At 40.0% G+C, this 20,859-nt stretch overlaps 1 protein-coding gene across 1 annotated transcript in view; it reads right to left on the bottom strand.

The window, feature by feature from the left end:
• Positions 1–2,592: 2,592 nt before the first annotated feature.
• LOC146645047 (vitamin D3 receptor A) overlaps positions 2,593–20,859 on the bottom strand; it is an 88,121-nt gene continuing 69,854 nt past the window's right edge. Inside the window, exons 5-10 of the mRNA XM_085393138.1 lie at positions 19,364–19,548; positions 17,541–17,640; positions 16,759–16,936; positions 14,563–14,714; positions 13,936–14,052; positions 2,593–11,962 (exon numbers count right to left, since the gene is read on the bottom strand). Of these exons, the coding sequence (XP_085249264.1) occupies positions 11,709–11,962; positions 13,936–14,052; positions 14,563–14,714; positions 16,759–16,936; positions 17,541–17,640; positions 19,364–19,548 (986 nt within the window). The 3' untranslated portion in view covers positions 2,593–11,708. The remainder of the gene's footprint in view (positions 11,963–13,935; positions 14,053–14,562; positions 14,715–16,758; positions 16,937–17,540; positions 17,641–19,363; positions 19,549–20,859) is intronic.

Genomic DNA, 20,859 nt, shown 5'->3' with positions numbered 1-20,859 from the left:
TGACTCTTTCCCAACACGGCTATGTGCAGCAATTATGCAGGAATGTGACTGTAGAAACACTTGAGACGCCTGGCTTCTCAGACTCATCCATAAACTGCAGCTCTCTTCACATGAGCCATGAAAGCCGGCGAGATAATAGTCAATCAACACTCTACAGAGTGAGCTATTAGCATCTGGTTAGCGGTCCAGCGGAGAACTTAATATGGGAGAAGCCGTTATTATGAAAACCGCAATGAGCGCAAACATGGTGGAAGCATTCGTGGCGGCTTCGCTGTGAGTTTATTTCAAGGCTGAGAACACAATCATTCAGCCACTGGGAGCTGTGTCATTAACATAAACAAAGACAAATACCAGATTAAGCAGACAGCTGTCATAAAAAAAGCCTTTCCTAATTTTTGTCATGAGAGTGATTCAGTTTAAAGAGCTTAGCTTTTAGGATCTCAACTGCTCAGCCAGCAGTTGTTCTCATTCGAGGTGGGTGGATCGAGCCAAAAATAATATCAGTGCCAATACTGGTACTGGTATTGGATCGATACTAGCGTGATAGGATCAGTGTTGTGTTTCTAGCCTCTATGCTCAGTTTTCAGTGGGAGAAACATTTTGTCACTCATCCAAGTGACTTCTTCAGTCTCAGCTGACTCCAGGTTTCCCCAACGTTATAAAGAGTAGGGCTGTGAGGTCAGTTTTTGGATCATTAATACGCCAATTGACATGACTATTGATCATCAACTACTGATCATCGACCAAAGCCCAATGATCGGTGGCCTTAAGTACCATTCACAGAGAGTTGGGGAATGGCTGCAAAGATGGTGAAAGATCTCCTCAATTCAGACCAGTGTTCCTCCCTGTCCAGCATGTGTACATCCTCATCAGTGAAGGAGTGTCCACTGGTTTGGTGTGATTGCAGAGTCCTGGCCTGACCAGCTCTTCTCCATCATCCATCTACTTCACCAGAGGTTGTTTGGTTTTCTCGATGTAGAAATCATGGCAATCCTCCTGGCACTTAACAGCGTACACTATATTACTCTGCCAAAAACTGGTCCACTCAATCCTTGGGGTGGACCAGTTTTTGGCGCGGCGTGTTTTGGGGTTTAAAAGCCAGAGGAATGCAGTGTTTAGAAAAAATGTGTCTCAGCTGTTCAGATACTCCTGAAAGGCACTATGAAAAATGTCTGAACCTTTTTTGTGTTGACTGTCACGTCTATTTTATCTATAGTCTATAGCACATAAACAACAGAGGTTGACCCAAAGTGCTTTAGAGATAGCGGCACATTTACATACCAATTTCAAGATAAATAAAAAGCTCAAAAGGTGTGTTTTGATGTATTCATTTTTCTGGAAAACCTAAGTGATAAAGATTTAATTTTCAATGAAATGTGTTCAGATTTTGCAAATTCATGATGATTAATCTAATAAATCATGACACACTGCTCCCCCCTACATAAGCTGCCTTTATAGGTTAAAAGTATCGGTACTGGTAATATTGGCCCAGCATTTACTTGGAATCAGACTGCTATCAAAATGTGCGGTATCGCACAGCACTGCTCGTCGTTCCCGGAGGGTCACATGGAATGAGACTGTCCTAATGAGGTCTGGATGACTGTCATCACAGGCAGGCCAAAGCATCCTGCTCATGCTCACCTTGGTCGTGCAGAGGCTGGCAATAAACTACAGCATTTGTTTCATCGTGGTTGGGTGGAGTTTGTCACAAGAGGGGCGAATACGTTTGTGATCAAAGAGAAACTTAAAATGAGCCTCCCGGCTCTCGCTGAGTGGGAAGCCCTATCTATCTTGTTCCTTACATCTACTGCCCTTCTTCCTTTCATCGTGCCACAGCTGCTGTCTTATCATTAGATAAGGCAATCCGTCAGGGAGAGAAGTGAACGTAACACAGATCAGTCACGAGGAATGGCGCTGTGCAGATGAAAGTCTAACACGGAAAAAATGAAAGTGGTCATGTTTGGGGACAGCAGCAATTTGGTCACCACTCTGAGGTGACAAAGACATGTAACGGTACTTGATTAAAAAAAATAAATCATGCGCATCTTTAATGCACGTTAAGAAAATGGAAGGCAGCTTCTCACTGCGGCTGTCACTAATCAGGATGTAGGTGAAGATGTGAAAGTGTCCAAAAGCTGAAAGGAAAATGGAAGAAAAAGTAGCTGAAATACATTAAATTTAATGATCCTTTGACTTTTTCGGAGACGTGAAATCGGAATATTGTTCTATATTCGGTATGATTATTTCCACATACGGAATGACCCACTTCGATGAGTCTATCAGCCGCTCAGGACTACAGCAGCATATTTGCGCCCTCTACCGGCCAAAGAAGTGTACAGCCATGTGGTAATAAACGAGGCAGTCCCACAATTAAATTAAATACAATTATTTTAATTAATTCACTTATTTCCCCCAACATCAAGTGGAGGATAAAATGACAGAATATCAACAAACTTCACTCATGGAAAAAAAATATTGCTCATTAAATAGTTCCATATTTCTCAATGAGCAGTGGACGCAGAAGAGCTTTGCAAGCTCGTTTGTCGATTTATTTCACTTTGAGTATAAGTGACTGTAATTAAGTGGATTATTAAAAATAAATGGAAAGTCTGGGGGCCTCTGGTGATTATAGTAAAATCAGTTAACTTAGAAGAAACTTGCATATGTGCCTTAAAGTATCACCCCATACATGTTCTCTGATGACATGCAGGGACTAATTTGTGCCTTTAAAAAAAACAAATAGCATTTTAACTTTGCAGGGTTTTTTTCCACAATGATGGAAAAATCTAACTGAGGTAAAAGGAATTTGAATTATGCTGTTCCAAATTTTTTAAAAAATGTGAAAACTGATGTATTTCTAGGAAAAAAAAAAGTTTTCATTTATCAGCATTAAGTTAGAAATAAGCGATGTTTTCTTCTACAGCACGACACAAAGAAGCGAGGACACGAGGGCTGTTTTGCGTCACTATGTACAGCTGTTTTATTTGTGTGATTTCCCCAAAACATCATCAGTATTTTACTAAATACAATGCATTTAACCAAAGTACAATGGATCAACTTCAAAGAGAAGAGCAAATAGAAAAGAGCAAAAAACAAAATAAAAGGTGGTGATTCATACCACACAGAGACATTAGTTCATGTATGTATAACACTATCTGTCTTTACGTAAGGCTATTGATGGTGCCATCAACAGCAGCGCCCTGGCAATTGTGTATTCTGAAAAAGACAAATTTCTGCTCAAAGCACTGAGATCTGCTGAGTTTTACTGCATGGTGGTGTGCATGTGTGAAAGCAAAAGTACTTATTTTGGGACTCTGGTGAGATCAATTATTACTTCAACTTTTATTTTTATTCTACAAGAAATACACAGACCTACATAATAGATCGTTATCTACTGGAAACCCTTTAAAAAGACTTTTAATCGAGCCAAATTAGATTTAAAAAAATTAAATCAGACTCCAAAATGTTTTTTTTCTTGCTTGTTTTTCTGTTTGCTTTAACTCTAAAGTGTCGTCTGAAAGGGGAATAAATAAAGTATCACAACTAGCTGAAACACTGACATAGCACACCCTGTGGAGGATGCGCACCTTCCACATGCACATCGTAAAACCGATTGTGGAAATAAAGGGAGGGTTGGGGAGGGCTACTCGATAAAACTCAACTGTCCTCTACAGAACATCGTGTATTCTGGTTAAAACCCCTGATATTGTCCCAAAATAAGGCTGTGGGTTCTAGGCACACCAAGGTACAACTGAGCTGAGATATATGTGCATTTATGTTTCTTTTCTCTCGTATTTTTAAAGACATGAATCTTTCTATACAGATGAATGAAAAACCTACTCACTTCTAAGCACCTGGCTAGCCCAGGTCTTACTATGGAGATTACAGGTTTTAAAAAAATAAAACTTGATGACTAATTTTTAAAAAAAATGTTTTTAAACATATGTTTTGCAGAGCATTTGGAGACAAAAACACAAGTGCATCATTGGCAAAAAACTGCTGGTGAGGGAAAAGAAGTGGGCACAAGTGTGCGTGTGTTTGAGTGTGTGTCATGTGTTCACTGTCTTCTTACAGTCAGTTACAAATGGGTGCATGTTGACCTTTGAGTGCAGCGTTTTCAGTGTGTGTGTGTCTGTGTAAGCGCATATTGAAAGAGGTAGCAAAGAAATGCAACAGATGACAATCTGTTTAGAGTGAAATCCATCTGTTAGACAACAGAAAAGCTGGCTTTCTATCTGTCCGCTCTCCTTAGGTTCAAACACAGGCAACATATGAATCATATGAGTCACAGCCTGTTGTTCAGAATACAGCTCGTTTAAGTGTAAACTAAGACTAATCCTCCTAATAATAGTTTTAAGGACACTATATGACGTCAATCAGGAGGCAAATTGAATGAAGCATCTGCCAAAGGATTTCCATCAGCAACAGATGAGGGTGCTAAATGAACCTTAGAAAACCAAAAGCACATGCTGTGAGCTGAAACATGACCCATTAATTTCTAGAATGCCACAGTGAAGTCTCGCTAAGTCATTCATATCATATATTTCTAAAGGCCTGCTTTAATTTGAAAGCTAAGTGAGAGCAGCACATAGGTGAAGCATTCAGAGTTAGAAGAAGGCAGAAGTGCTGGGCTGGTGCAGGTGCGTGATACTTTGATGCAAAAGAACCCAAAACTGTTACTGTATCTAAAATAGGATCCCAATGTTGTAAACCCTTATCAGACAACTGAAGGACACTAGAGAAAAAGAAAACACACGCACACACAAACACACGCAGACAGTAACGGGAAAACAAAGCTGTCCGAGGGTCACTGTGGTGGGAGTTGTTTTTTTACATTTTGAATGTTAGGGGGAAAACAAAGTTGTCAAAGTCGAACTGCATTTCTCATTATCTGAGCTGAAGCTGACAACATTTACATAAGTTTGACTGAGAGGTTTCTGACTGTGTGGGATGAATTCATCAACAGCAGTGGGTCAGTAGAGACAAACATCTGTTAGCGTATTATTTTGATTAACTGACGAGCAGACTCAAGTGGGACCAGCTTCCTCTTGTTTCGCAGAGCTCAGATTCTTTTGGTTTGTTTGTAAAGTTTGCACTTAGGTTCTCTGGCTTTATGCTACTTTCATACAACAACCCATGAGACTCGATTCCTGACTGCTCATAATGAACCATCTCTATTTTGACATGCAATCAATTAGCCTCATGAAACTAAAGTTTGTCAAGTATGTTTTGATTTAAAATCACTCATTTGTATTTTGTCCCTGCTTTGTCTTTGATTAACTGCTCTCAACTTTACCTTTGCCTTCTGTGACTTTGTTGTTTAAATGAATTGTTGGGGCAGCGTGATGCTTGCTTTCTTGCAATGGTATAAATGAGATTCATACCACTCTCATGTCTGTATGCCTAATATAAAGCTACATCCTGGAGACAGTTATCTTAAAGTGGACCTGTGATGTTTATTTCCAGCCCCATATTTTTATTGTTGGTCTGTACTGAGTAGTTGGCATGATTCAAGGATAAAAAAAGAACATCCCTTCTTTTAGCTTATACTTGTCCTTGGTGCAGCGCCACAGCTCATCCTGTTCGAAACATTCCTTTCCTCTAAGGGAACCCTCCCCCTAAGCTAACTTTCTTCTGATTGGTTGCCCCTCATACACACACATAGTGTGTACAGCAACTAGGTGAAGCTTACACCAAGACCAAAGGCATCATACAGATCTAGGAGTATAAAAACAGAGTTGAGGTTTTGGCTCACAGTGATTACTTGTACATAAGCCATTCATTATTTGAAGCTTCAGCCATATTTAATATGAGTAGCTTCCATCATAAGTATATATATAAATGATACCAAGCCCCACCCCCCAAACAAATAGGGAAAACATAACAGGTCCACTTTAACAGCAACGTTTGTATGGGTGGAGGTAAAATATGGAGCTTATATAACTTTACATCTTGTTACAGAAACAAAGTCGCCGCTTAATATTTGCACCGAGCCAAAGTGGTATCAATCAAACGTCTAACTTGCTTCATGAAAGCAAGAAAATGAACTTCCATAAATGTTAAACTTGCCACTATTATTTTGCTGAGTTTATGACACATCTCTCTTCAGAATTTTTATAAACTGTTTTTAGGTCCCGCAAACCTCGCAGTAGAGCCTGACTGATACAGGATATTCAAGGTCGATTCTAAAATCGAGTGGTATGAAAATCCAATAATCCAAAATATCGGCTGATTATTTTTGTTTCGTATGCACGATACATACAACTTTCCTGAACATTTGTTATGTGTAGTTATTTATTCACTTGTTCACCTTCTATCCAGCTCACCTCAGATCATCCGCTTGTTGTTTGTGCCAAGTGCCCTCTGGTGGAAAAACTATGTAATATCACCGTTCGCAACATGGCTGAAGGGTGTTTCTTCTGTCTCTTCTTTCCATTTCTATTTTCAATTAAAAATGCAGATAACAAAAAATAGCAAATATAGTCCAATAATATCGCCTTGTCAATAAATCAGTCAGGCTCTACCTCTCAGTCATTTCAAAGTTCTGTTATACGATGCTTCAGTCTACAAAACTTCACCTATCGAGTCAACTCTTCTGCTTGGTAAAGGGGACTTTGTAAAGTTACTGTTTCATCAAAATTATGTCTGTTCCACCAATAAGTTGCTCATTTAGATATTTACCTAAACAAATGGGTTTTTTTTCTCTCCTGGGTAAAACAATAATAATAATTATAATAATTTAAAAAACATAAATCTGCTCTTTGAGACACATAAAAAGAATCCAAAAGAATTCTGGCACTTTCTGCTGCTCTGAATGTAGCCTCACTTTCATGCATCATTTTTAACATGCATCTACACACTTAGGTGAGAAAGTGGAGCTAAAGAGGCCTCGGATTTAAGTGAGTTTAAAATTTTATATAGAAATTTGAAGTAAAAAAAAAAAAATAGATATCATCCAGCATTTTTTTAAAAAAAGAGATAAAAAAGGAATATACTGTACATATACACCAAAAAACTTCTAAATTAGTGTTAACGTAAAAATGGATGTTTTATATTAAGCACAATCATGCTGCGACAAAAATATATATATTTATAAATTTATGTGCAGAAGGGAGAGGTAGTATGTTTGGCTAAACGCACTGCTAAAGCTTAGCGGTGTGTCGTCCGTTTACAGAGACAGAGAGACGACAAAGTCCGAAGAAAAAAGAGAGCAAAGCAGTGATGACAGCAAGTGAGTAAAGAGAAAAAAAACGAGAGTGTGAAAGTTAACACTGAGAAACATTGGGATCCACTGGCCTACTCACAACAGGATTCTACCTAACAACCTTTTTACAACAATTGGCAACTAGTTTCCTGTCTATCTTATGAACACTGCAAAGGTTGCTGAGGAGAGAGTTGTAGTGTGTGTGTTTGTATTGGTGTGTGCTGAGTACATCTGTGGTATGAGTTTATGTTTGGTTCCCTTGAAGGCTATTGTGAAAAGTTGTCCTGTACATTACTGAGGTATCTGTTAAATGTTTCCAGCTGAGTGAGGTTGCTGTAAGTAAGGCTACCGAGGTGGAGCTGCTGACCTGGGTTGAAGGGTGGAGGGGTAATGGTGCGAGAGACTTGTGCATTGTTTGGATTCTTTTGAACGCTAACGGCCTCTAGCATCAGCTACAACTATTAGGTTAAAATGTATAAGCCAGATGTTTCATGTTTAACCCTAAATATATACATTAATAATGGCAAGTAGGGTTTCTCCAGAGAGGAGTCAGCATCCAGCAGCAGCATAGCAAAGTTAAATAGGGAATCCTTACAAGTGAGCAGACTCTCGCACCATCACCCTCTCCTTCATTTCTTTTGAAACAGATGATGTAGATGTAAATGTAAAAAGTCTGTCAACAACTGTTCTTTAGCAAATGACGATTACTTTAAAACAAAACAAAACAAATCTGAATTTAAACAGCTGCGATGCGAGACGCAGAGCAGTGACAAAGGTAACATCCCGCTTTGGATTTTAACAGGCGACGTATCAGTCAGTCAGTGTCACAGTGTGTCACTAAGTCTGCACATCTGTGGCAATTCTCTTTTTAAAGTCTTTTATCTCCTTTAATCCTCTATACAGATTCTACACAGTCTTCTAGAGGTCCACTCCAAAGGTTTCCTGGGTCGAGCCGGACAGAGGAGCCATTCTCGGTTGTCATCTCCACATTTGAGCGACCTGTACAATTCCACAGCAGTTGTGGCCCCTAAAACTTACACTCCCATCAGCCCTTGGTGCACCACAGTTTTCCAAAGTAGAGCTTGACTTGCTGCTGAGTTAAAGCTATGAAGAGTAATCCTGCTGTAACTGGTTATTGAGGTGGTTAGATGGTTGATGAAAAAAGAGGCACGCCCATGCTGTAGCTGCAACAGTTTGCGTTGGTTAAGTCCTGTGAAAGTCAGTTGAGGCAGTGTTAGTTTATCACATGAGGGTTTGAAGAAGGAGATGTTTTTGTTTTTCTATACAGAGTTGGGGACTGCCTCTCCGTTCACAAAAAAATGATACAGCTCCAGGTGGAAAACAGCGACACTGACTTCTTTCCTTCCATTAACAAAAATCAGTGTCAGTGTTCCTTCCCTTCCCCGTATGTGAGGATGAAGCCACTATGTGAGTTAAGAAAAAGCTATTCCATCTTCACTCACTTGATATCAGGGGGAAAAAAAGGGAAGAAGAAGCTTGTTCTTGGAAAACGGCTCCAGGAGTCCGCTTTGCTCATCTTTGCTTCACTAAAACGACACTGCAGCGCAGCAAGCCAAGCGCCAGCAAGACGGCAAACTCTGACACGCTATACAAGTGACAGTCTTGAAAGGAACAAAATTAAATCAGTAAATAAAATCAGATGTTCACCAAAATGAAAAGATTATGAATATACTGTATAATTGTCAGAAGCTTATCGATTGACTTTAGAAGGAGAGAGAAAAAGACATACATCCATAAGCCTGAAATGGACAGAGAAGACATTTACTAGCGAGAAGTTACTGAGCTGTTGGGCATGTTTCAAAGGCCGCCAGTGTGTTAGGATGCTTACACCAACTGTGTGTATACTGTGTAGATGGAATGCTCAAAAACAAATGCCACTGGGAATGTTTAATCATATGAAGTGTTTGTAATTATAAAACATATTTTTTCGAAGTCTCATTGATGTTTGTCCACTATTTGGGACTCCGGTCTTCTCCGGTTCTCCCTGAAACAGCTCAGCAACCTGTCCAGAACTGCCATGTCTGTCCGTTCTAGCAGAATAAAACATAAGAGTTCAACTCCTAATTGCATATAGCAGAGCATCTCGCCATTAACAAGTGAATTCTCTTCCTATATTATCCTACGTTAAACTCTAAATATGTACAGAATTAGCAAGTGGTATTTACAAAGTTTGTCCACAAGGGGGTGGTCCAGGTCTGCATGAGGGTGAGCAAACACTGTGTCAACAGAAATGTGATGTATGATATGTAGTGATGTTGAAAATTAACATTCTAAACCTCGCTTATGTGGCTGGTGTTAAAATTATACAAATGTGATAAAAAGATATGAGGCTTGAGTTTACCTTTTTACAAATAAAGAAAATCTTTCTCGTGCGTTGTATCGCTACTCTGCTACTAAGAGCATCTTCAGGATTTCATTCACAACATTAAACTACTGTATATTGCTACTTTTCTGACTTTGGGGGAAAAAAAACAATCAGACAAACTAAAGCTAAGGCAGATACTTTCACACCAATGAGTCTGCATTTGAAATGTATTAATTATGACCTCTAATGTAATTTCTTTGATCAGATAAGCTTAGAAAACAAAGTCTCGCATTAACTATTATTTCAAAAAGTCCCTCTTTTAGCTTCCTCCTGCTGTTATTTAGTATGATTAGAAATCACAGTGATGCCTAGAGCTTCAAAAACAATCTCGGACTCATGATTGTACGCTTACGCCGCACACATCGTAAACACCAAGTACACAATATGATCAGACAAACTTTTCCCTGAGGCAACAGCTGGTAGCTGGTTTCTCTCCAACTACGCAGCTCTGTCTTAGCAGCAATCTAACCAGCTGAACAAATACTTTTGGATAGTCACTATCCATGCAACATGAAGTTGTGTTTGCGTATGTCACTCTACAAACTTCACAGGTCCAAAATGCTTCCCTGCACTAGACCCTCAGTCAGAGCCTGTACACACCCCCCCCAGTGGTCCATCAATATTCTCCCTCTCTGTACACGTATCTCGCAAATAAAAGGACTCCTCACACGCTTCTCAGTGTGTGTGTGTAATTGCCTTTTGAAATATGACATATACACACACACACACACACACACACACACACACACACACAACAGAGGAGAGGCCTTCAAATCCTCTACATAGTACAATAGTCAGAACTATTTGCTTCCATGGAAGCAACCATGTTTTCCCATATATGTCAGCTTATACGTATCATTTATATTTATATAGCTTTATACATACATTCTTTTTTACTAAATTCCTTTTTGTCCTGTGAAAAAGGAATTCCATCATCTGTAGCACCTCCCTCCATTTATCCAACCTCGTTTCCTCCTTCCTTCCCACCATTCCCATCCTGACGCTTTCCTACTTAAATGTCCTTCTTCAGTCTATTGGTAAATGGCCTGTATTTATATAGCGCTTTTCTAGTCCCTTAGGACCCCAAAGCGCTTTACATATCCAGTCATCCACCCATTCACGCACACATTCACACACTGGTGATGGCAAGCTACATTGTAGCCACAGCCACCCTGGGGCGCACTGACAGAGGCGAGGCTGCCGGACACTGGCGCCACCGGGCCCTCTGACCACCACCAGTAGGCAACGGGTGAAGTGTCTTGCCCAAGGACACAACGACCGAGACTGTCCAAGCCGGGGCTCGAACCGGCAACCTTCCGATTACAAGGCGAACGCCCAACTCTTGAGCCACGATCGCCCCTATTACGCTATCTGAGACTACATGCACAGATTCACAGGGAAACACGCCTGCTCCACTCTCACTTTGTATTTCTATGAGATTACTGTAAGCTTGCCGATGGCTTCTGATATTTAATATATTTGGATGTCTTTGCTTTTGAAAACTGTAAACCAACAAGAGTTAATAGCTATCTAAACCGAGTTTATCACCCAGCATGGGTAATGAAAGTAAATCTGTGCATTTGCTCCTGTGTATTGTGGCAATGGCGTGAACATGGAGCAATGTTACAAAGAGGATGAGACATTTGTGTCCATCCCACTGCAGGAAAAGCGGCAGGAATCTAGTAGTTTTTGAGGAAAGGCCATCATGATAAAGGGGTGATTTTTGGAGTTTGGGGATGGAGAGAGGACCAGGATGTCAAAGAGTCTGGATATCTGAGTGATCTAATGAAATCTGATTCTGTACAGTGTTTGCAAATCCAGAAGCAAAAATAAAATCTGATTATCCAAGTGCAACAGAAAGCAAGAACCTGTTTAGTGTGTTTCATTTTTGTAAATCCAGAGGTCCAGTTGTCTGAGTCTTGTAGCTTGAGGTTAGGAGGATGAAGAGATGATGAAGAGGTGAAGATTACTGTCTACCTGTCAGAATATCCATCTTTCTCCCACATGCCCAGGTTTTTATGAGGGCAGTGGCGTTCTTGGGGAAAAGGCAGCAGGGGTTGGTTACTCATCCTCTGTGTTACGAGCGTGTGAATGCATCCACGCAGGCCTCCTCCACCGCTATGACACCTCGCTGCCAAACACTTCCAGCACCAGTGGGGTCAGCTGCATGCTGTGCTCGGGCTGGAAGGAGAGCGAGCGGTACTGCTTGGAGTGCTCCTCGTTCAGGCTGCGCAGGTCAGCCAGCTTCTGGATCATCTTGGCGTAGAGCAGACGTCCACCTGGGTGGTTGACTCGGATGTAGGCCTGCAGCACTTCGGACAGGTCGTCCTGGAGCTGCTCGATGCGGGCATGGTCTTGGACACCGGGACGATCTGACATGGGAGAACAAAGAGGGTGGAGGGAGTGGAGAGTATAGCCCATCGTGAGCAAGGTCACACAACAAACGAGGTGGGGGCGTGGACGGAAAGGCATAATCAGACAGAAGCACAGAGAAAATTAAAGAGGGAGCAGCAGGGTGAGATTGGAGACGGGAGGTGTGGGTGGATGGAACGAGAAAGAAAACATATTTCAGAATATTTAATTGTTTTGTTTTTGAAAATACTGAATTTAAATGTTAAGTAGTAATGCTACCAGCCTACAGACATGTAGGCTGGTATCATGCTCCCTGTTAATAAAAAGTTTGATTTGATCATAAAATTTATGTAATTATCATATCAATTACTTAACACTGTTGCTGAAAAGCGCTATATAAATGCAATCCATTATTATCATTATTATTACTTCTGTCTCATTTCTGTGTTAAATATGCTCCTCATGCTTGACTCAGACTTTAGGATCTTTATATACACGTGTACAAGACGTGATTAATGACGTGGGAGAATGTCTCTTTTCAGGAATGTTTGCTGTTATCTTCACTCTGTAATATCCTCCCTGCACTCAGCAGAGACAGCTGACGCACAGACGCTCTTACTGTCTCTTCAAGAAAAATGCATCAGCTGTCTAGTGTGCATTTCAAATTGAACTATAAACAGTTTTTTCATAGATTGTACAACAATGTTGCTGCTCTAACAGAAAACATTTACCTGCTTTGTATAAAATGTTGTGCAAAAGTTTTGAGCCATCCCTCACATTTTCTTGTAAGTTTGATAGTTAACCCAATCATAATGACCTATCAAGCATTCAAGCATAAAAAAGGCCTACATAATTCTAGCACCAACAAAGTGATTCATCAGAAGATATTACCCATCAACCCAGTATCACGGCAAAACATGTAATAGACACGCCGGTACGTCGAGTCCATTTCACACTTTGCCTCTTTAAAACATGAAATGGACACACATGCAGAAGCTGCATCACCAGCAGGGGGACTCAATATGTTTAAAGCAAAGAAGTAAAGAACAAAAAATGTATAAAGTGCACTTCAAGGTCCTTAATCATCAGAAACGACTATAAAGGAAATTAAAAAAAAAATAGGAAAGAAAGCTTGCCTTGAGACCTCACAGTATTGCACAGTATTGTATATGAACAGGTTTATAAAAAGAACACTGTCTGCTATCAGTTAGTGTCTGAGACGTGTAAGGGCCATGGTGATGGGATGTTCTGGGTCTTGATCACACGTCTGTCACTGTTAGTCTTTCTTATTACTGGATAAATATATTTTGAACCTTTTTCTTTTCTGTGTGCTTATCTGCACCACAGAGTGTGTACTGTAACTAAAGATGTGTAGATAACAAGTTTATATTGGATTACTTTCAACATAATAGCAACAGAGAACAAGGACAGAACTAATGATTTTTTTCCCTCCCTCAAAGAATTTAATTTCTAACTGCGGCTACTTTCTAAGTGCTGTTGCTTTGATACAAATAGTGTGTCCCTGAGGCTCTCGAGTCTCAAGGAAAACAAAACAAACTGTTTTTGAAATGGTGTACATTCTCTACAAATGACCCTGCTGCTTGACAGATTCTTTCTGTGATTCAGGGATTTGATACTCCTAATGTTCATTCACTGGTTCAAACTTGTCATTTACAGCATGCAAACTTCTGCTTCCCACACTGTTTTGTAACCTCATGCTTTAATGTACTGAACAGCACATTTGGTCTTCCAGGAAAAGCTTTTTCTTGTGTTACTGGCAGCACACGACTATAGGAGGAATCTAGGTCGGAAAGAGAATGCGACACACACCCTGCGCCATGCTGTTCACACTTTGATGATACGGTGTTGTTAGTAGTGAAACGAACCACTAACCATCTCTAATCTCTATTCTCAATCTTTAAAGCATGGCTCAGCTGGAAATACTCCAAGACAATGAAGGCACGGACGAACACACAAACAGCAGCGGCAGTACCTGGGGAGAGCAGGCAGATGGCCATCAGCAGCACGTGCTCCTCCTCGTGCAGGTTGAGTTTCTTCAGACCGACTTGGAATTTCACCAGCGGCTCCAACAGCTCCAGAGTGTGACCCGCTGTGAAGGATGACACACACTCACTGTTAGTACATTGTGCTTATGAATGAAAACACACCTGGTCTCTATGTGTATTTCGATTTTGCGGACAGAGAACATCGCTACCTGCCCTTCATGTACGAGTGAATAAGCACAGAGTGTGCGCTTGTGGCTGAAAATACCTGAAATTGAAACCTCACAGTAATGTGCAAGTGTGCGTAAAAAGCCGAGTGTGGGGGATCCTTGTAAGACTGTTATATAAACTGGGAGAAAAATAATCCCAGCTGTGTCACCAGCTTCAACAATTAACACTCTATACCTGGGAGTGTGTAAAGCTATTATTCACCAATGCCTCCAGAGCAGTGACTCAAGAAGAGGAGTCCATGTTTTAAGAGTATATATAACAGATAAGCATGGTCTCTTACACGCTCTGTACATGCTTCTTTAAAAATACATACTGTAAACATGAAATGCAGTCACCGATGCTTTAGTTCTACTGTGCAGCTGCTACATGAATGAGAGGAAACCAACCCTTTGTCACATCGGTGATGCAATACTTAAAGTCAGGTCCTCCACAGCTCCAGGACATGTCTTCCAGACTGAATGACTGGTTTGAACGCAGCATGATGATCTCAATGGCACTTGACTTTAAAAGAGCGATCTGGTCCTCTGCTGTCAGGTCTCTGTACAACACACACAGTTACAGATAAAAGCATGAGTCACACTACACTGGTTCAGTCAGGCACAAGCACTGTCAAATCAGTGAATCTGGACCTGGGACAGAAGAAGAAGGTGTTTTCTTTGGTTTACTTTACTTTTTGAAGCCCTGAGAGAAATAGTGCCTTCATAATGCATTAACCATACAAAGTTATACATGTATAACTTCATGAATAACCCATACAAGAGCAAATAAAATAATAATAGATTATCATAAATTGTGAATTAATCATGGGTAAATATATTTAAAATACAGTTTTAACTGTAAAGTGTTTTGTTTAAAAACAAAAAGCCAAAGAAACAAATAGTGCATGTAGTAAGTTTGGAAATGGGTCAGATTGTACTGTTATATAGCGGTACACGTGCACGGTAACAAACACTGGCTGCAAACAAACTTTACATTTTAATTGATGCAAATTAAGCGTGCTAATAAAAAACCCAAAACTTTCTTGTCCCCAGAATACACATGACCCTGTTCCATCTGACGAGTTCCACTTAACCACCTATATACACAAATAACTGTTCGTCTGTGAGGTAGAGAGATAGTAGAACAAGAAATAAAACAATGTATTTTTAACAGGTACTTTAGCAACAGAGATCTTTGCAAACAGAACTAAAAGTATGTGCATCTGCATTCACTGATGCAAGCAGATGCAAATGTAAGAGAACCACAGACCTTTTATCTACATGTTCATGCCATCACTGCTGAATGAAATCAGATTTTTTTTTCCTTTGTTTTTATATACCAAGGATCTAAACACTATTTAAATGTGTCTATAATTATGCCTACAGAAAGAAAAGAAAAAAAGAAAGTTGACAAAGAAATCCCAAACTTCTTCATTTGGGCCTCACAGCATAGACCTTACTTATCCATGAGCCATTATTGTTTCCCAAGATGCAGACATGTATGCGTTATGCACACCCATGTGAGAGATACAGTATTCCATGTTTATTCTTCTGTTTCATCGTCTCTGTATGTGCATACATTTACAAATTTATCTCTGCTCTGCATGTATTTATAAAGCTACAGCCTGTTCTGGAGTATTATTGGAAGAGCATGTTTGTTTGGGGGTTGATAATAGCATCTCGCCTTACTCGGTAATGCCCAGCAAACAACCGGGCCCTTCATGTGGGTGGGGCATCGTCTATGTGCTACCCATTGGATGCACCAGAATTTACAATGCATCGGGAAAGTATTGACAGTGTTTCACCTGTTCTACATTTTATCATGTTAGTCTTATTTCAAAATTAATTAAATTCATGTGCCACCTCAAAACTTTGGTGAAAAGAGCCCATAGTGAAAAAGTGAAGAAAGTTTGCTTGAAATTCTTGCAAATTTAATTTTAAAAATGAAAATATAACATGGATATACTGTAACGAGTCCATAAAAAAACATATCAGAAACTTAGTTAATGGCATTGAGAATAAGATTGCTAGAATATTAGCGGCTTTATGGTATGAGACGTCTAGCAATCAGAGCCCCTCTGAGCCCAGCAATTTTCCTGCTTATCTCTAATTGGATCAGATTAAGCAGTCTGCTTTGTCTCTAAGACATTTCAATTACATTCACAACAAAGTATTCAAATTATATGTTCAGTCAGATTACTGAATAATCTGCCAATCACTTTATTGGTCTCATGTCTATGGAAATGAAATCTATGTGGGAAAAAAGAAACTGAAAATGTTCTTTAGAATCTTCCATAGCCAAATTAGCAGATTCAGTTAATCCGTACATATTGAAAGTTAGAATGGCCAAATTTTTAGCATTTATGTTTATGTTTTCTTAGTGAATCAAATGAGTAATCTACCGAAATAGCTGATCAGCTATTTTATCGGTGCATTGGGACCCACGTAAACCCAAATAAAGCTAACATTATATAGTGTTTAGCAACTGTTGGTAAATTATGGCAAATTAGATGAATCCATCTTTTTAAAAATATTAGTTACAAAAATAACAAAATGCTTTAATGTACTTTCTTGGCAAATCTCATTAGAGGCTTTAATTGGTACCTGAAGCCTGGGATCATCTTGGCAAAGCCTATAACCTTCTGAATGCTGTAGGACACCAGGTCAGCCAGGTGGGGCAGCATGGAAAGTTTTGTGTCCTCTTCACTGGAGTCTGGACTACTTGCGCCATCTTGGTACATCATTAACAGGTTGCTGAAGTTCATTTTGGTGTCCACTGACTCTGCTCAAGGAGGGGATTAGGAGACAAGTTGATAAAGGAGGAAGGGGGGGAAAGGGAACAGGGTGGGGAAGGAAGGGAGGGATTACAAGAAAACATTTAGAACGGACAGAAATAGCAAAGAGCAAGTTACCGGTTACACAGCGGAGATGGCAAGTGAGTTCACCTTGAACCGATGGGTTTAAATAATAAATGCACCAAAGACTTTTAAGTAATTTAATGAAAGGTATTAAGTGTATTCTGTTTGGCCGAGATGGGAAAGAAGCAACAAATTCTAAAAAAGATTGACACACAGCAGCTCAAGATCAGTACAATCACTACAGCTTCACTGTGGAGCATCAGTGAGTCAGTATGACTAACAGTGGGCACAAGCACCCCTCATATTTCTTGTAACTGCAAATATGAGTATTCCTTTATTGGGTCTGTTTGTTTTCCACAGTGGGTATGATCCAGGAGCTCACTGACAATGCAGCTGGTGTGATACAACCGCAAAATGGAGCTTAGTTATTATTATTTTTAATCAATAGATCTCTTCACAGCTGGGTCCTTGTGTCCTAACCCTGATTGATAAAACACACAAGAGAAGAGGGACCCTTTATTGTCTCACCAAGTGAGTGGTTTAATGAGTCAGACGAGGCATCAGAGAGTGAGTGAAGAGAGGCAGCTCTGCTGGCACTGCGTGTAACCGGGCCTTCGCGTACCGGGGGCTGCAAACACACACGTAAACACAAGCATTAATATTACCCAGTGCTGCTTGGCTTGTTTTCATGGGCTCCAAAAGTCCAAGTAATCACAACACACCACAGGTCTGTGTCACAGGAGCAGGGACTGCTGGAACTGTTCTTTTTCTATTTGAGGTTTTACTCAGAATAGCAGTCGCAATAATAAAGTAATAAAGCTTCACATAATAGAATTAGAAATGTCAGGTTTGCCGCACAGTGTGCATGAACACCGTGTTCTGAAAATTTCCTGTATGTACTGGGGTTACCAAAAAAACAAAGAACAAGCAAAAACAGCCCCTGCCTCACCAGCAGCTGATGTAATCACTGATCACTGAAGAACACTTTGATGAATTTCAATAAAGCCCACGTTTCAACAACAGTGAACTATTAAACAGCTAACCTGGTCGGCACACATGGCACAACACTGTTGCTCTATTAGCTCTATTTTTGTATATAAAACAGTGACATTACCAAAAAGTACCAAAATCATGTTCTCAAATTCTCATTACTCATTCAAAAATATTTGCTTCATTGTTACTTATAATTATTTTCTGTGAAAAATATGCATAAGTGGAAACTGTGATTAAAGTATGTCACCTCACATATACATGTCCAGCTCAAGTCAGTGTAATTGTGTAAGAGTTAACGCTCAGTAATAATGAATGGGGCTTGCTGTGGTGTTAACACATTGCAGCAATTCCTGATGTTTTACTGCAGACAAATTTAATCTAATCATATTCATTAGGCACAAAGTAAAAGACAGATCTGATTCCATGCTTTCATCCTGTGTGTACCAGGTCATGACACATGACACCTGGTACACCCATAGTCATTTGGAAAACAAAATGAATTTGCTCCACTAATCATAAAGTGAGCTGTCACTGTCCTAGTAGGGCCTGCTGTGGTTTTACCCTGTATGGTCGTGGGTAAGGTGCTAGCCTTTTTGTACAGCTGACTCTACTCAGCAATTAAGACCAGAGAATAGAGAGCGCTAGTGCAGGGGTGTCAAACATAAGGCCTCCGGACCAGAGTCAGCCCAGCAAAGACTCCAGTCAGACCCACTGGAAGGCTGGAAAACGTGAAAGAGGGGCATACATTTTTGGACTTTTAACTGTAAGTTTTACAGTTTCTCCTCCCCCATGGTCGTTCATGCTAAATCAACTGAACTAAGTAGTACATAAACAATTACATGACAGAAATGTTTCTGTCATTAACCATCTATAGAAATATAGAAACTTTATGTTTTAGAAATACAGGAGACTCTGGGCAGTGAGCTACTTTTTTCTGTAATTTTGCACATTTTTCATGTCGAAACCTGAGACATGCAGTTAAAATTGCACATCTCAGTGATTTCATGTGTAGTTAAACATATTTGCACTGAAAGAGAGGAGATTTTCCTTTATCCCATCTTAAGGTCAAACTGGGCTTTATGTGGCCCATGACGCCAGAGTGCCAGAGAGGCTTTTGTTATGTTTTCTTTCTTTTGAAGGCGATAGCAGCTCGTCCATCTCTTTAAGTTTAATTATTCATTTTTTAAAACTTTAACAATTTTCCTTCCATGTCTCTTTTTTTCAAACCGGACACTTTTTACTTTCCCACACCCCTTGGACTTTTTCAGGAGAACTTAACAAGTGGGGGCTTGTCTCAGATTTTAACCCAGGACCTCTGGCAGGTGTGAAGAAAGAAAGTAACTTTTCACAGGACTAACCCTAAAGCGTGTGAAGTCAGAATAGGAGGCATCGTAGGTCTTGTGGTGAGCTTCCACCAGGCAGGAGATGATCCGAGCCTGTTCCTCATTCAGCCGGGGCCTCATGGCCTCTCGGGCTGCCTCCTCCTCTTTTCTCTTCATTATCATGTCCCTTTTCCGTTGAACCTCTTCATCTGTCAGTATGACTGCAATGGAAGATAGAATAAAAGACACATCAAAACATTTTACAAAGAAATTATGAAAAAGAAGCAAAATCAAGTTAGGAGTTAAAGGAAAGCAATTCCTGTGTGGTACCTTAGATAATAGTTAAGGCATCATTACCAACTTTCATAGATGAAATCTGAGAAAGTCAGCAATAAAAGTAGCTAAGGGCGATGTAATGTAAGCCCCAAATATTTCCATCCCAGGTTACATTACCATTGCATCGCTTCAAGTTGGCAAGCAGAAGAGCCTGTCATGTCTCCTGTCTTTTCATTCAGATGATGCGGTTAATGTTAGATATTTAAGTGCCTTTTTCCTTATTCATGCTGCCCGACAGAAGCTGCAGGCAGTGCGGCGCAGTGGTGCAGAACAGAATAGACTTACTGCTTATAATGACTCTTGACTCGATGAGACGGTTGCTTGGGAATTCCTGGGTTTGCACGCACACGTTTTAGAGCCTTACATTGCTTTCTAATCAGAGACTATCAAAACATATTATTTACTACAGATTGCCGCTGACCTGCATTTGTCTGCTTTGGATTTTAAATATGATATACAATGACAGATGGCCGTGAATCCTCTGACAAAATCTGATCCCTTTGACTAGGCAAACCATGATAGATGGCGCTGATAAAATTGTATTAGAAAAAAAGATCACTGTCAACATTTCCTGAAGTGGCTAATCTCTGGTTTTACATTACAATAAAATGGTCCTGCCACAAGGGATTCATAAATACCATATTTGATACATGGGTTTTGTGAGTTTATGTAACATCTTGTCAGAAGTTTTTTTCACCCCTAAAAAAACCCATAAATGAATCGCAAAATAACACATTGCCGTAAATTACACAAAAATGCCAGCAATGGTAGCAAAAATGATACAAATTAAACTGATCATTAATTTCTTTTTTTTAAATTAAACAAAAGGTTCAATAAACACTCCAGTTTCAGTTTCTCTTTTAAATGAGCATCTGGATATTTGTCGAATTGAAGGGGCACCTGATTGTAATTTAAATTATTGAAGATAACGTTTTCAGAAATGCTAAAAATACTGGTAAATATTTTTACAGTTAGTATTTATGTTATCTGAAGTTGGAGCCCATGGGTCACTGTAGTCACTGCTGAAGCATTCCACTGACCTATGAATGCCTTGGCCCATATTATACCTTTGACTCTGCGCCATAGTAAACGATTACCCATGAAGAGCTCAACTGGGCAGACAGACAGTGTGATTGCCAGACAGGCTGCGACTGCCAAGAAGAGACAGACTGTCATGGCTGAAGCCCAAAAAGATG

Source organism: Rhamphochromis longiceps, linkage group LG20 (assembly GCF_057381845.1).
Source record: "Rhamphochromis longiceps isolate RC_006_pf linkage group LG20, R_longiceps_female_GT1.1, whole genome shotgun sequence".
NCBI lineage: Eukaryota > Metazoa > Chordata > Actinopteri > Cichliformes > Cichlidae > Rhamphochromis > Rhamphochromis longiceps.
This window is presented reverse-complemented; position numbering and strand designations above follow the sequence as displayed.